This window comes from Sus scrofa, chromosome 1, assembly GCF_054392235.1.
Source record: "Sus scrofa isolate SSC_HxYL_T2T_F1_AM1 chromosome 1, Sscrofa_HxYL_maternal_Yorkshire_Landrace_v2.0, whole genome shotgun sequence".
Taxonomy (NCBI): domain Eukaryota; kingdom Metazoa; phylum Chordata; class Mammalia; order Artiodactyla; family Suidae; genus Sus; species Sus scrofa.
Window position 1 is genome coordinate 174,730,244 of NC_139383.1, and position 16,204 is coordinate 174,746,447.

At 50.6% G+C, this 16,204-nt stretch overlaps 1 protein-coding gene across 27 annotated transcripts in view; it reads right to left on the reverse strand.

The window, feature by feature from the left end:
- The window catches only part of MEGF11 (multiple EGF like domains 11), a 384,198-nt gene that overhangs the window by 30,724 nt on the left and 337,270 nt on the right, over nt 1-16,204 (reverse strand). For all 27 annotated transcript variants that reach the window (XR_014816993.1, XR_002346342.2, XR_002346341.2 and 24 more), the window contains exons 11-12: nt 1,651-1,771; nt 565-728 (exon numbers count right to left, since the gene is read on the reverse strand). Coding sequence is in view for 21 of the 27 variants with exons in the window: in XM_084978608.1 (XP_084834734.1) it covers nt 565-728; nt 1,651-1,771 (285 nt within the window). In the remaining 6 variants the exon portion in view is untranslated. The remainder of the gene's footprint in view (nt 1-564; nt 729-1,650; nt 1,772-16,204) is intronic.

Sequence of the window (16,204 nt, forward strand, 5' to 3'; positions counted from 1 at the left end):
GGATAGGGCAAAGGCAGGATTTGAAGCCAGGACTCTAGGACTTATTCAACAATATCCCATCAGTTGGTTTAATTTATTTGTATCTTAGCCTAAGATCCAGGGATTAAGTCTAGGTGGTTATGGCTGGACAATGCTTGGTTTAGTCCTCTCATACCCTGGTCATAAATTTTGGACTGCTGGAAGCAGAAAGAAGCTTAGATATTATCGAAGAATGGCAACTCTGATGGATTGGTAAGGGCTGTCCTGTAGCAGTGTGTCGTGACAGATTCTGAAGGTGCATTTGGACTCAGGTAAATGTGCCAGTGTCAGTTAACGTTTACCAAGAGCACCCAGGGGAAAGTGATACCACATCGCCTTATCTGCCAAGTATCTGCCATTTTATAGTCAAAGAGGCTGAGGCTGGAAGTAGGACAAAGAAGTTAGCACTAGAGCTGAGACCTGAATCCAAGTATCCTACCACCTGGGCCAGAGCTCTTCTCTGTGCACCTCTATGGACAAAATAACTACAGGGAAAGGGTCCGAGGGGCTACTGGATCCACCTGTCCTTCCCCAACCCATGCTCACCGGGCAGGGCAGTTCGCAGGTGTCCCCCAGCCAGCCGGGGGTGCAGGAGCAGGAACCATCAGCGGGGCTGCAGGCTGCCCCATTGGCACAGGTGCAGCTCTCATTGCAGTTCAGGCCCCACATCCCACTGGGACACGGCAGGGTGCAGTCGAGGCCCTGCCATCCTGAGGGGAAGGAAAGAGGCTGTCACCTCTCCATCTAGGCCAGCACAGCTTCACCCACTCCCCCCAGCTCTGTGCAAGCATCCCACCCAAACCAGCCCTTCTCAGATTGCTGGGTTAGAACACACTTTCTGCATTCTGAGTCCACTTGGAAACACAGCATAGCTGCTGAGAGAGTGGAGGCTAGAAACGGGGTCTCCTGGCTCCCAGTTCTTACTATTTTCACTGCAGTTGGATGATCCCAGCTGGAACAGGGACCCAGCGAAGGTGGGGAGGGCTATCCTTGCTCAGGGTGGACTTGGGAAGCTTATCTCAGGGCCCTGTGTGTTCCCATTCTGCTTTCCCATTCTGAGGCTGCTTACTGGCCTCTTTGCCCACAGATCCATTCCTCCCCTTCCCCTACTCTGTTCTGTGTTACAGGGGCCGGACCCCTGTAGCTGTCCCCAGATGCGCTTGCCAGTGGGAGGGGAGACCTGGCTGGTGACTGCCGGGTGGAACAGGAGAGATGCCAGGTATCTCTTCTTTCTCTGCTTTGGGCAGGGCCTCTGCTTGTGGCTATGTCTCTGTGCTGCAGTCTCTCTGCCCACGTCCCAGCTCCCACCAGGTGACCCTCACTCCCAGGCTCTGGGAATACCACCTCTCCCCTCCGTGCTTATCTCCCTCAGAGTGGTCGCAACTGTGGGAAAATGTGCTAATCTCTGGGTTGCTCACATTCTCTTGTAGGCCCCCTTCAGTTCTTCTAACACCACAGCAACGAATCCCCTTTATTACATTCCTGCTGTTGAAATCCCTGTCACGAGTTTCCTTGACTGAAACCTGATAATGTAAGTTCCCTGATCTCGCATGTGGGTGGGTGGGGCGTGAGCAGTCCACACAAGCTGTGTGTACAAATGAGGGGATAGGATTGGGAAGGAAGGCACAGTACCCTCTTTGCAGGTGCAGGAGCCATCTACTGGGGAGCAGGTGCCATCGTTGTTACAGCTGCAGACCGAGGAGCAGTTGGGGCCATAGGTCCCTGCAGCACAAGGGACAGCACAGACCTCCCCCTGGAAAAGGAGGAGGGGAATTTGGGGTCAGAGGTTGTCCCATGCTGGGTGGTTTTGGTAGGCAGAATAATGCCCTGCCCTGGCCTTTTCCCCACCCAAGATGCCCATGTTCTAATCCTTGGAACCTGTAAATATATTACCTTACATGGCAAAAGGGACTTTGCAGTCCTTGGATTAGCTATGTGGGCCCAAATCAATCACCATGAGTCCTTAAAAGTGAAAGATAAGTTCCCGTTGTGGTGCAGTGGAAATGAATCCAACTAGTATCCATGAGGATGTATGTGGGTTTGATCCCTGGCCTCACTCAGTGGGTTAACGATCCGGCATTGCTGTGAGCTGCAGTGTAGGTCGCAGATTTGGCTCAGATTCTGCATTGCTGTGGCTGTGGTAGGCCAGAGGCTACAGCTCTGATTCAACCTCTAGCCTGGGAACCTCCATATGCCATGGGTGAAGCCCTAAAAAGCAAAAAAAAAAAAAAAAAAAAAAAAGTAGACGATGACCCAAAAGGTAGCCTCAAGAAGTCCTCCACCTGCCTGCACTGTTCTGACGATGGAGGAAGAAGATCACAAGCCAAGGACTGCAGTGACATCTAGCTTCTAGAGGCCTCCCTTTACAACCAGCAAGAAAGTGGGGACCCTGATCTCACAACCCTAGGAACTGAATTCTGCCAACAATCCAAATGAGCAAAAACCAAATTCTCTTCTAGAACCTCCAGGAAGGAACCCAGCCTGCTGACCCTCAACCTTAGTCCTATGAGAGCCATACCAGACTTTAGCCCTACAAAAATGTAAGACAGTAAATTTGTCTTGTTTGGAGCCACTAATGTGCTAATTTGTTGCAGCAGTGATGGTAAACCGATATAGTACCCTCACCAGTTTAGGGAGGGGTCAGGCCTCCAGACCACAGCCCAGATGGGCAAAGCCGCCAGGAAATGTGGCCCCTGAGTCTGTATTAGGTCTCGGTAGCAAAGAATTTAACCCTTTTCCTCTCATTCTTGTTTGATCCTCTCCAGCCACCCATGACACAGATAATAATATCCTATCCCTGCTTGCCAAACCTCAGAGAAGTTGAATGTAAATAGTAGCTAATGCTTATTAAGTATTTCTCAATATCAGATACCCAGTGTACCTCATCTCATTTAACCCTCAGGAGACAGGAAATAATGCCTCAGCATTATTCCAACGGAATTGCTAGAACAATTGCAAGGAGAAGTTAGGTAACAGACCAGGTCATGGAGCTAAACATGGTTGATCTCTGTTTGAACCCAGGCTGGCTGCTTAACCATTCTGTTACTATTGTCATAAACCAGCTTTCCTGGAAAGCATTCTCTAAGATGGAGGCCAGTGTGCTCTTGAGAATAATCCCATGAAGGGTAAGAGAGGCGGGAGCACGCCGGTGGAGAAACTGAACTGATATGCAGTTGCAACAACAACCTCAGCTGATCTGCCAGGAAGCTCTGGAGCTGGGGGGAAACGGAGAGAGAGCCTCCAGACCCTGGACCAATCACGGGGTAACCACTGCCCCGGGAAGGGGGCATGACTTCAGGGGAACCTGTGTTCTCCGACTGAGGGCAACTTCTAGAGGGGGACTCGGCTGGGAGCCACTAATATTCCTGCAGCTGGGAGACAGGAGTGGCTGGGAGCCACTAATATTCCTGCAGCTGGGAGACAGGAGTTCCTATGTCTTGAATTGTGAATGTGGATGGCACCCTATACCCAGGCCTCCTTGGGTAGGCGGTTAATTCCCGCAAGGAGTTCAGAGTGGGGGCAAGTCACAGGGTCACCTGGAATGGGGACTTCAGAGGCCTTGAGTGGTGGGAGCATTCAGTAATCAGAGAAAGTAGGATAAGGGCCATTGAGGCAAGGAGTTCCCTGGTGGTCTGTGGGTTAAGGACCTGGCGTTGTCACTGCCATGGTGCGTGTTTGATCCCTGGCCCAGGAACTTCTGCATGCTGAGACTGGGAAGAGTGTGGATGAGGGGACATTTGAGAGCTGGGAATACTCTCGGGGTAGCAGGAGGGAGGAGCTTGTGTAAGGAGGGGCAAGGGAGTGATCTCAAAGGGGAGCTGATAGTCCTAAATACCAGGAAAGGGAGTTTGGGCTCTCTCCTCTGGGACTGGCAGCCGGGACTGTCTGCTCTGAAATATGGGTCACTGGATGTTGAATTCCCACTGTCTCCCCCCAGGAAGCGTCTCCCACCAGCTTCTCAGGCCTTGTGCTGAGGCTTCCTGTGGGAATGTAGATGCCTGGGCCCCACTAGCTGTGTGATGTTGGATAGGTTACTGCCCTTTTCTGAGCCTCACCTCTAGCATCTGTGAAATAACAGTCTTGAAGGAGGGGAGCTCACCTCTCCACTCTAAGGGTCCCAGGCCGCCGGCCTCATCCCCATTCAGGCCACAGAGAGGCCTTAGCATGGCCTTTGGGGGAGAGGCCTCTCTAGCCCTTTTAGTTTGTTCCACCTGCATAGGCTGGGTCAGGGAGGAGAGTCTAGGAAGTGCGGAGTCCTGCACCAGAAGGTGCCATGGTACCCACTCTTTCCCCTGCTAGTTCCTGACCAGCTGGAGTCTGTTAGTACTCCCATTACCCAGAAAATTCAAATTTCTTCAAAACTATAAATAGCCCATAAGAATATACATAAGCTCTGAGGGTCTTAGCCGGGGTGCAAATGGCTAGGATTTTCTCTGTATGAATTTACTTTAAGAGAGAGGGGTTCCTTGCCTGGCATCCTCATGAGTGTCCCCAGCTCTGGTCCTCCCAGGAGGCCTCTAGGGGGCCTGTGCATCCAGCTGTGGGTCTTCTGGTGGGGCTCAGAGAAGACTGCCCCTCCCCACCCCCAGGGGGCAGGATGCAGAGCATCCAGTTCCATACAGCTGCTCCTCAGAAGACTACACCAGGGCACTGTTTTCTCCCAGTGCAGCTGGTTTGGGGATAGGGACAGTCAGTATGGCCTTACAGTGGTCTTGGGAGGCCACCAGGTGAGAGGACTTTCTGCATCCTACAGAAGAAAATGGAGACAGGGGCAGTGACTTATCTAGGGCCCCATGGAATATCAGTGAGGGTGGAGGAAGAAGAACCAAATCTTCCTTCTAGAAAGGTGGTGGAGCCCAGTGGTTAGAGAATGGACTCTAGTGCCATCCTGCTGCCACTGCTTTCTTACTGAGTGACCTTGAGCAAATTACTAAAGCCTTTGTGTAAATTACTGGGGACTCAGTTTCTCCATCTGTAAAATGGGAACAATGATGTCCCTACTTCATAGAATTGCTAATTGGATTAAATTAGTGATTATATATGAAGCAGATAGAACAGTGCCTGGCGGGTAGAAAACACTATAAAAGCTATTATTATTATAAAGAAATAGTATCTCTAAGAAAGGAATACACAAAACCCTCTTTCAGCAGAAGGCAGCTCTGGAGAAGGGATCCATCTTTTATTCAGTGAACAGGAGGGCTAGTGTTCACAGGAGGTGTGTGACCTCATGTCCCCAGGTTCACCTGCCTGCCACCTCCTCCAGGCTGTCTCCCTGGTTCCCCTCATCACACCTGAACAGGCCAGAACTTTCGCCATGGTCTTGGGGGATGGAATGACCACTCACTGAGGGGCTATCATGTGCCAGGAGCTATGTGTTCCAAACACTTTCCATTTACTAGCTCCTAAAAGCAGAGAGTCCAGATGGGAATGCGGCAGTTTTTAAAGTACACAGTTCTGTCCTGAAGGAATGTGAACCTGGTATATCTCCCTCTCCTTCACTTGCTGTCCTGACAATGACCAGGGTCAAACTCCTCATTGAACACAAGTACTGGAGTTCTCACTGTGGCACCACAGATGGGCAGCATCTTAGGAGCGCTGGGACGCAGGTCCAATCCCTGGCCAGCACAGTGAGTTAAGATCTAGCATTGCCACAGCTGCGGCTTGGATCTGATCCCTGGCCAGGGAACTCCATATGCCATGGGGCGGCCAAAAAAGAAGAAAAGAAAAGAAAAGAAATAAGCGCAAGTACTAACAATTAACTCTGTCAAATTCCATACTTCCTGAACTCTGATCTGCAAGTCCGGCCTGGCGAATAGTTGATTGGCTGTCTCTGGTGATAGACATGCACAGTAAGCCAATTATCAGCCTAACTTCTCAGGCGTAGACTAACAGCTCTGCCCACCTCCAGGTGTCCCCTGGGCCAACTGCCTGGTGGTGCCCAGAGTACCTGTGTGCCAACCCCCCAGGACACAGGCTGTTCTCTCAGCCACACATCACCCCAATTTGGGTCACCACTAACAGGCCTTAATCATAATGGCCTGTGTGGAATCAGAGCCTACAGGGGCCAGTATTTATGTCTGTGCATGCTTAGGTAGTCAGGGTACACACCTGGGAATCTCTGTGGGTGTGTTTGCTTCTGGGGGTCTCTGTTTATTCATCTGTATGGATGTGGGTATAAATCTGTGACTCCTTCATCATGCTTCTCTCCTGGTGTGTCTCCTCCCCAGCCCACATGTCCTGTCCTGATGGGAACTGGGGCACACACAGTCACTTACCATCCTGGGGCCTTGGGCTGTGAGCTCAGGGAGATGGGAATCTGATTTTATTCACATCTAGATTCTTAGGGCTTGGGACAGTGCCGGTGCATAACGGGCCCTCGATAAATGCTGTTTAATTGAAATGAGCTGTCTGTGTATACATGCTGGCTTCCACCATGGACAGAACCAGAAGGACTGGGCACCTTCCATATGCTTTCTCTCTCATGCCAGGCAATTCAACAAATGTTTGCTGAGTGGGCTCCAGGACACACAGGAACCTGAGACCTGGTCTCTGCCCTGGGGTAGCTCCCAGGCTGTGTCCACACAGGGACCCTCAAGCTTGCACCTAAATGGGTTTATTTGTCCACTTATTTACTCTCTATCTCCCCTAGTCAGACTAGAAGCTTCATGAAAACAGGGATCTCATCTGTGTTGGTTGCCCAGCCCCCTAGCTCAGGATCTGGCACCCAGCAGACGTATTCTAAACTACTGTTGGACAAAGGAGTGAGAGGCCCTGGGGCGCTGGGGTTCTGGCTCCCATCACACATAGGAAGTGGAATATGGTCTGGTTTAAGGTTGCATCCCATGCTACCATGACAACTCTGGGCCTCCCTGGGGGATCTTGTGAAAAGGGAAAGCCAGGCCAGACCCTGGTCTATGGTTCCAGTCCCCACCCTGCCACCCCCTGCCTGGCCAGGCTGAGGGTCAGAAGTACAGCCAGAAAGTTACCCTGTTGGCCTCAAGTGCATCCACTGAGGAAGATAAGGCCCCCTGAGCTCAATAGGATCTTAGAAATGATCACATCCATCCCCATCATGAGAAAGAGCCTGACAGTCAGAATGCACCCATGAGACGGGGCCAGGACTCAGAGGCCTGGGAACTGGGTATTATCACCTCCTCCAGCCCGGTACCTGGCCCAGACTTGCCCTGAATATCTGTTGATCTTTTCATATTCTAGAAAAAAGGACAGCCTGAGAACCTAGGGAAGCTGGGGAATTTGCATTTGACATCTCACGTGCTTCACAAGCTCCTCTGTCACTCCCTCAGCTGGGAGTACCCTAAGGCTCTTTATTGAAGCTGTTCCCCAAGATCCCCATCCAGAATTCCTACATGTCTTACTGCTGGAAAAAGCCTTCTCTTCTGATTGACTCATGTTCAGACCAGATAATACACAGGCCTTGATTTCCTTATCAATTACATCAATTGCATGATTTACTGTTGAAATCAATCAGTCTCCCTAACTTTTCGGCACCAAGAACCCTTGCTAGTATTCTCCCTTCACAAAGCTCTCTCAGTTTGAAAGACACTGCTGTCACTGTGTGCTGGTGTCTTAAGGCCAGTCACGTATTGAACAGGTGCAATTTGGCCAGTGACCACATGCCATGTGATGCTGGTGGCAGCATCTTGTCCACCAACCATGACCTAGAAATTCCTATGATGTCACCTACGACCAATCAGGGCTTCTAACACGCACTCACCTGGCAGATTACATAGAGTTAATTTAACTCTAATTAAAAAGAAAAACCTTGGCGTTTTAGTTAGCTTCGTCACAGGTAATGGAAGATTGCCTGTAGGCTTTGTGTAAAGTTCAAAATCGCTCCTGGCAACCTGCTGCAACCTCTGCAGGTGTCTATTTGGGAACCACTGGCTGGATGGTCTCTAAGGACCCTTTAGCTCTCTCTGAGCATCTTCTTGCTTGTAGTAAGTGTCTCAACCTGACGGAGTGAGGAATGGTGGGAATGCAGGTCCAGGGGTATGGAATCTTCTTGGGCCTCTAAAAATCACAACAGCAGGAGTTCCTGTCGTTGTGCAGTGGAAACGAATCCAACTAGGAACCATGAGGTTGCAGGTTTGATCCCTGGCCTCACTCAGTGGGTTAAGGATCCAGCGTTGCAGTGACCAATGGTGTAGGTCGAAGACGCGGCTCGGATCCCACGTTGCTGTGGCTGTGGCGTTGGCCGGCAGCTGTAGCTCCAATTCGACCCCTAGCCTGGGAACCCTCATATGCTGCAAGTGCGGCCTTAAAAAGCAAAAAAAAAAAAAAAAAAAAAAAAATCACAACAGCGGATGGCTAATGCACAGCCTGGGACTGGTCACATTACATGTGCCTAACAATGGGGTGACAGCTCCCTGTGCCTGAGCTGGAAAGATCTTTGGGGAATCACTTGGTTTGGCTGCCTTGTGTTACACATGAGGAAACTGAGGCCAAGAGAAGAAAAGTGACTGGCCCAGGGTTACACAGCCAATGCTAGGCAGAGGAGAGTTTGGAACTCACATCTCCTGGCTCCCATTTCAGCATAGGATGCTAAAACCCCTAGATGTGGTGAAACTCTGGGATTGCCTCTGTTGTCCCTGGTCACTCATATCAACAGCACACTCACTACCTATGCACATAGCAACAGGGGATCCGAGGCCTTGACCGTGACCTTGAGGAAGGGCCACTTGCCAAGGCTGAGATACTTTGGCCCTTTCTCAAGACCTAGAAGTTGATGTCTGGGGAGTTTTATGTTATTATCTATCCCCATTTCGCCTGCACAGCTCATACCCCCAGGCCCCTGCACAACCCAGGCAAGGGAGCCCTCCACTTCCCACGGCAGGGGGCGGGGGGGTGGTTCCCGAGGTCCTAGCTTCTGCAAAGGGAAGCCTGCCAGTCCTGCTCAGTGTCCTCATTTTGTGACTAGAGGATGGATGTGAACTCTTCCTCCCATCCAAAGGCCTGTTAATTATAGATGCGGCATTGGCTATTAACATCTTGAACTTGATTTGAAAGAGCTACTGGCAGGACAGAACCCCTGAAGCTGGTCCCACTAAAAAGATGCAAATCTTCCCTCCGCCTTCCACCTGCCTCCCTGCACAATGTGGCAGCACAGGCTCAGACCCCAGTGGGTAATGAGTTATATGTTCTATTAAATTTGTTTCAAATGCTGTTTATTGAATTTTCTCCCCTGCAATATGTCGCTTTGTAGTTTGACCCTGTTTGGGAAAATGAATCAACAGCTGGGCTCCTTGTGTTGATCATTTGTTTTCCTTGCAATGGGCAGGAGGTTAATGAGTATTTTTTGGAGGGAAAGGAGGAGGAGGATGGAAAGTGGTTGACCACCCCCCCACAAAAGAGGAAGGTGATTGCACAAGTTCATCTCAGGGTCCCCTTAAAGATGCTCTGTGGGTAGGAGGCAGTGTGAAAGGAGTGGACTGGGTTCTCTAGATCCAGGCCGAGGTGGTGGGTGTGCCCCTGCAGGCCCGTATGAGCTCAGCAGAGAGACTCTGGGAGAGGCACCCAGGGAAGTTGGCCTGCCCCCCGTGTCTTCTTGTGGGAGTAGAGATGGTTTAGGCGAGAAAGGACCCTGGACCTGGGGTCAGAGATGTGGGTTTAAGTGACACAAAGGCACTGGCTCAAGGTGACCTGGCCTCATTCATTCACCCATTCAGTCTACAAACATCTATTGAACATCTTCCAGAGGCCAGATGCCTGGCCTCACTAACCATCACACTAGACTAGGTATGACCTTAGGTCCCTTTTAGATCCCATATTATTTAACTCAACCCTAGCCCTCCTACTTCCAGAGCAGGTTTCCCTGTTACCTGCTCCTTTGTGGTACTTATTTTAATTGTGATAAATTAAAATAAAATCAGTCTCATTTACTGGACTGTAAGTTCCAGGAGGGTAAGGACTGGGTCTGTTTTCCTCAGCCCTGGGGCCCTGGCCCTAGCATGATGCCTTGACCATAGTCGGTGCCCAATGCATATGGGTTGGATTGAAATAATTCAGTCATTTAGGGATTTTTTTTTTTTTTTTTTTTTTTTTCTTTTTAGGGCTGTACCCTCTGCATATGGAAGTTCCCAGGGTAGGGGTCTAATCGGAACTGCAGCTGCCAGCCACAGCCACAGCCACAGCAATGCACGATCCAAGCCACATCTGCGACCTACACCATAGCTCACAGTCAGGCCGGATCCTTAACCCACTGAGCAAGGCCAGGGATCGAACCTGCATCCTCATGGATACTAGTTGGGGTCATTACCACTGAGCCACAAGGGGAACTCCCCAGGGAATGTTTTTAAAGCACTAGTACTTGCTTGACACTGTGCTAGGCAAGGGGATACTTGGTGAGAGGAAGAGAGCTTGTCCCTTCTCTCACGGAGTTTACTCTCTAGTGGCTGGTGGGGGCTGCAGCACAAGATGAGGCTACAGCCTGAGAGGGTGCAGACTAGGCCTCTCCCTACTTCCAGGTAGCCTCCAGTGGCCTCCCTCATCCTCAGGTTGCTCCTGTTCTCCCCTCTCCCCTGGTATTCCTGGAGTTTTGGGAACACCAACCCAGGCTGATTGGGTGTCCAATGTCACATCAATGCCAGAAGCACACAGGTGGAATGTGCTTTGCTGTTTACAAGGCCCCTCGCCAGGCAAGTGTCTGCTCTTCGCCAAGCAGAGCGCCAGTCCCAGACTGCTGCACTCCCCCTGCTGGCCCTTTTCAGTCACCCCCACTCCCAGCTCTGAGCGCTCAAGCCATGAGACTCCCTAGGTGAGGAGCTTCATTTGTGATTTTCCAGGGAAAAAGAGTGACAAGCGGTCCACAAGGCAAAGAGAGAACAGCTTGGACTGAATGCCAGCCACAGAGGCCTGTCCAATGCAGAGCAAACCTCACTGGACCTAATTAGTGTGTCGCTGATAAAGCAGCAACTGACAGCAGATGCATGTTGGGGAAAAGAAATTCTGCATAAGGCATGAGGAGGAGAGGGCCAGAGAGATGGGAGGGAGAGAAGGTTGGAAGCCACTTGTCACACCCATTCCCGTCCAGACCTCCCTGTGCTGGGGCGGGTGTAAACCAGGGTCTGTGCAGTTGAGTCATTCTGTCTGACTCCCATGGGGGTGGGTAGAGAAGGGCTCAAGGTAAGCCTGGAAACTCTGTGTCTGTTCAACATGAATAGGGCTGTCAGTGACCTGAGGCTGCTCTGTACAGTTGAGTAGGCTGTGCACTGCACAACTCTAGTGGCCATCATGTGGCAGACACTACAGTTTGTATATATATTATATACTTTTTTCGGCAGTTGTCAGTAGAATGTCTTGAGAATGGGTGCTTTTTTCTAACGTGAACAAATATGCTATATAATTTTGACCCCTCAAGAGATCTCTCTAGAGGAACACAGACAACGCCTAGTAGTTCCCAAACTTATACCAAGACATTTCAGGAAGATCTGAGACACAGTGAGTGTGGCCAAGGAAGGACATTTGAAGTCAAGTTTAGGTCTTACTGGCTGCATGACCGGGGTCCTGCTGGAGACTTGGCTGCTGTCCTGGCAAAACAGTTTCTTTTTTTCCTCCCCATTGATGCCCTTGTCCAATCTGTAGTCCCTTCCCCTTCTCCAACGGTTCCCTCCTGAGAGTCTCTCCTGAGTTTCAAAAAGGCATCACAGGCTAATAAGGGCTTTTTGAGAACTCTTGAGAGGTATTTGTATCTTATCAGGAAGCTCTTAAGTCTAAAATCCCTGGAGGCATTCTTGCATGCAGGGTATATGCACAGTGGCTAAGGGAGGAGCAGGGACTCTGGTCCTCATGGCTGTCCACACTCCTTCACCCCTACAGGCAGGGCTGGCCCTTGGCTTAGGACAGACCGACCCATCCCCAGTGCTGGAACCAGGAGGAAGGAGACTCAGGTTTCTAACTACCCCCTTGGTGCCAGCCTACGCTGGGCACATTTTCTCTCTTGTCTCCTTTTGTTTTAACAGCCCTGCAGGGAAGAAATTACCCTCCTGGAGAGAGAACCATCCTAGAGAGAGGCTGGAGGAGTCACCCTGCCCTAAGTCACACTGTGGGAAAATGTGACTCCACAGCCCAATCTTCTTCCTCTAGTCCTGGATGCCTTGACTGCAGACAAGGCAGCAGTGAAAGGGACCCCAGTGTCCTGAGCACCTACTATATGCCGAGCTCTGTCCTAGGTGCTTTTCTACCCATCTGTGGTTAAGGGAGAAAGCTGGTTACAGAGATGATGATGGTGATGCTGCTACTGCTGGTGCTGATGCTGCCCGGGGATGCTCGTAGCATCAGATACACAGGCTGCCTTGGCTCTTAGGCAAGAGAAAGGAGCTCCCCTTGACGCTTCACTTTCCCACTCCTGCCCTCACCTCCCTCCACCTGCTCCCCCAGGACTGAGCACTGTTAAGAGTTCTTGCACTTCCTGAGGGACTGAGGGTTAGGGATGGTTCTGGCCACAGAGGATTGGGACAATCTCTCATAGACCTGCAGGTCCTGCTCCCTCAGTGGACAGAATGAGGCTTCCCTGCAAAGCATAGGCAGGAATCTTTGGGACTATCTGGGCAAACACTGATAAAAGCGTATGGCCCCAATCACTCTGCATTAGGTTTTATGATTTCCCTGGTGATTTTTAAAAGTACCAAAAAACAGTCATTGCCTCTCAACTGCCAGGAAAGCCCATGCTGAGTAGGCAGGGGTGGGTAGCTGGGTGGTATCTTCATGAGCATTTAGAGGAATATGTGATGAGCAGGATATGGAGGGGGACAGGGACACAAGATGAGACTATGGCGTGAAGAAGGGGAGTGGGTGGGCTGTCTTTCTACTTTCAGATGTTCTGCAGACTGTTTTTGATGAGGCTGTGTGTGTGTGTGTGCAAACAGTGGGACACACTCCCGATGTATGTCATGTGAATAAACACACATAGGTCCTATGTATTTCCAGTGTGCAAATGCTTTGCATGTATGGAAGAGCAGGTTAGGGACAGGATTTGGGCTTATCCCAGTGCCTTGGTTTGTATGGAAAATTATAAGCTCCCCAACTCACCCTGCTTCATGCATGGTCTATGCAGGCACTTTGGTGTGTGTTCTGTGTAAGTGGTGTGATGGCTGTGAGTTAAGCTTAGCATCTGCATGTCAGACATTTGGGCTGATCCTGGTCAGAGATCCTCAAGGAGGATTTGATCACAGTGGCTTTGAGCATGGTGTGCAAGCATGAACATGCTGAGTCCATGCTGTGAGGTTGTATACATATATATGAGGGTGGGGGATATGCGTATTGCAGAACCCAGCTGCTTTGGAGTGGCAGCTGGGAGGTGTGGGCCCCGGGGAGGTGGCTTGCAGAGCCAGAGGCTGACTATTGACAGTAACAAGGTCCTAAGTAGGAAGCAGACTATGGGGGAAAAGGGTCCTGCAGGGGCCTATGGGGGGTGTTTACTAGTGTCCAAGCAAAGCATGGCACATTCAGACTTAGGGAAGGCTTCTGAAGAACCTGGGAATATATGAGTTCTCGTTGTGACGCAGCAGAGACAAATCTGACTAGGAACCATGAGGTTGCGGATTCAATCCCTGGCCTCGCTCAGTGGGTTAAGGATCCGGCGTTGCCGTGAGCTGTGGTGTAGGTTACACATGTGGCTTGGATCTGGTGTTGCTGTGGCTGTGGTGTAGGCTGGCAGCAACAACTCCGATTGGACCTCTAGCCTGGGAACGTCCATATGCCACAGGTGAGGCCTTAAAAAGACAAAAAGACAATAAAATAAAATAAAAAGTCATAGACTGAATGCAAAGAAAAGCCAGAAGTTGAAACCTGAGAGGCTTTTACTGAGGAACAAAGAAGGAATGAAGGTGGGAAAGGCTGCCTCTGCTGTCCGCACTGTCCATCCCCTTCATTCCTCAGTTCTGTAGATTATTCAAGTCTCTCTTTTTTTTTTTTTTTTTTTTTTCTGGGGATCTCAGTTCCCAGACCAGGGATTGAACCAGGGCTGCAGTGGTGAAAGCGCTGAGTTTTAACCACTAGACCACCAGGAAACTCCCCTATTCAAGTCTTTATAAAGCTGCTTTCCTCTGGATTATTCTGGGCCCCCGAGGTGTCTCAGCCCAGTTCTCACAGAATATGTCACTACACATAATATGGGCCTGGGATATGCTCCCCATTTAAGAACCTGAGGCCTCAGGGGGGCAGGTTGGAAGGGAGCTCCGTTCAGACCTCCCTGCAGGAAGGGAAGCGGTGGCTTCCAGCCTGGGGCAGGGACTGTCTGGGGCTGCAGACTGGGGGCTAAAGAGGGGAGCAAGGCCGCTGAGGGAGATGGGGCCAGAAGGTTTTGTCCTGGCAGCACTTGCCTGGGGCGTGGCTCAGCCCTGGTTTGAGAGTTGGGAGGCCTAAGATGCTCTGAGTTGTATAACCCTGCTGTGACTGTGTCCTTGTGGGTAAAATGGCAACAGTAATGTCTAACCTCAGAGGGCTGTGGGAACACCTGAGGTGATGGATGTGAGAGCATCTGTGGTGGAAGAACTGTGGTGGAAGAGGGGTGTCGCGGTGTTGCTCCATCTGCCCCACCACCTGGGAAACTGACACTCCCCCTCAGCTCCCTGGCGGATACCTGGTTCCTTATAGTTTAACACCCCTTCCTAGTTCAGCTCTTGTGGCCAGGGTTAAGGTTTCATCCTGATCAGGGGCAGAGAGGACCATTCTGGGTTTATCTACAGAAGAAGCAGGTGGGTGGCAGAAGGCTGCATCAAGCCAATGGGCTCTGGAATCCGACTACTGGGTTCAGGTCCTGGCTCTGAAACTTATGGGACTTTGGGCAACTTATTTTTTTCAGCATTTTTTTTATTGGGGTAGAATTAACAAACTTTGGGCAAGTTATTAACCTCTCTCTGTGTCTCAGTTTCTCCATCTGCAAAAATCGGAATTGTTATAATTGAACTTTCCACATAATGTTCTTAGAACAGTGCCTGGCCCAGAGGAATTGCCACATATGCTTTAGGCATTTTGATTCTTGCACGTAGCCTAATAGCAGCCCAAGCCCACTGCAGATGGAAGAAACATACAGATTTACCCACTCTGTGCCACTTTAGTAGTGCTTGCCCTGTTTTACCCTCATGCCATCCTTCAAGGTACCTGCAAGGTACTCCACATTGGAGGTGAGCAGACTGAGGCTCAAGGGGTGACCCTGCTAGCAAGTGGGTCACCCGGTTGGAGAGCGGCAGAAGAGATTCAAACTCAGGGTGTCCTGACTCCAAGCCCATGCTCTTCCCACTCTGCCAAGCAGCCTCCACTGAAGACCCATGGGGAGTGATGGGAACCAGCATCTGCTGAACACCTACTGCATGCTGGGTTCTTAGACTGTGATGCCACCATCTCCCCACACAGGGTATGGAGGTCAAGTGCAGCACTGTTCATTCACAACCCTGCTCAGGACTGCAATGACCCCCCTCTTGCCTGCTGAGTTCAGCACCAGTGCCCACCCTGCCACCCCGGCTACAGGGCTCAGCTCCCATTATTTTTTTTTCTTTTTTCTTTTAGGGCTGCACCTGCAGCATATGGAGGTTTCCAGGCTAGGGGTCGCAGGGGTCAAATCAGAGCCGTAGCTGCCAGGCAACGCCAGATCGCAGCTGCATCTGTGAACTACACCACAGCTCATGGCAATGCCCGATCCTTAACCCTCTGAGCGAGGCCAGGAATTGAACCTGTGTCCTCATGGATACTAGTCAGATTTGTTTCTGCTGAGCCACAATGGGAACTTCCCCCTCTGCTCCCATTCTTTTCTTTATGTTCCGTACACCCCTGCTCACCCTGGCCAGCTGTGCTGGAGGCTGGGGAGCCCGGGACCTGGCTCCCCTGGGCCTGAATCAGGGAATTGATACACCTCCTTAAAACTTTTAGGAGAGGTAAGAATGATTGGTAGTGGTTTTGGAGAGAACTTTGGAGCTTTTTAAAAATTATTGTTATTTCTATTTACCTCCATTGTTAGTCTTCCTGTTAGCCCCACCTTGAAGTAATTTATTCATGACCTTTTTTTGCAACATCTTTCATTTTCCAGATATAATCACGTCTTCTGGTAGGAATCCCATCCCCACCGGGGTTGTAATTACTCCTGCAGATGGGATTATTGGTGCTAATGACTAAGGGGCAAGATGGCTGAGGGGGTGGGGCAGGCTTGGGTGGGCTTTGGAGCTGGAGGGCA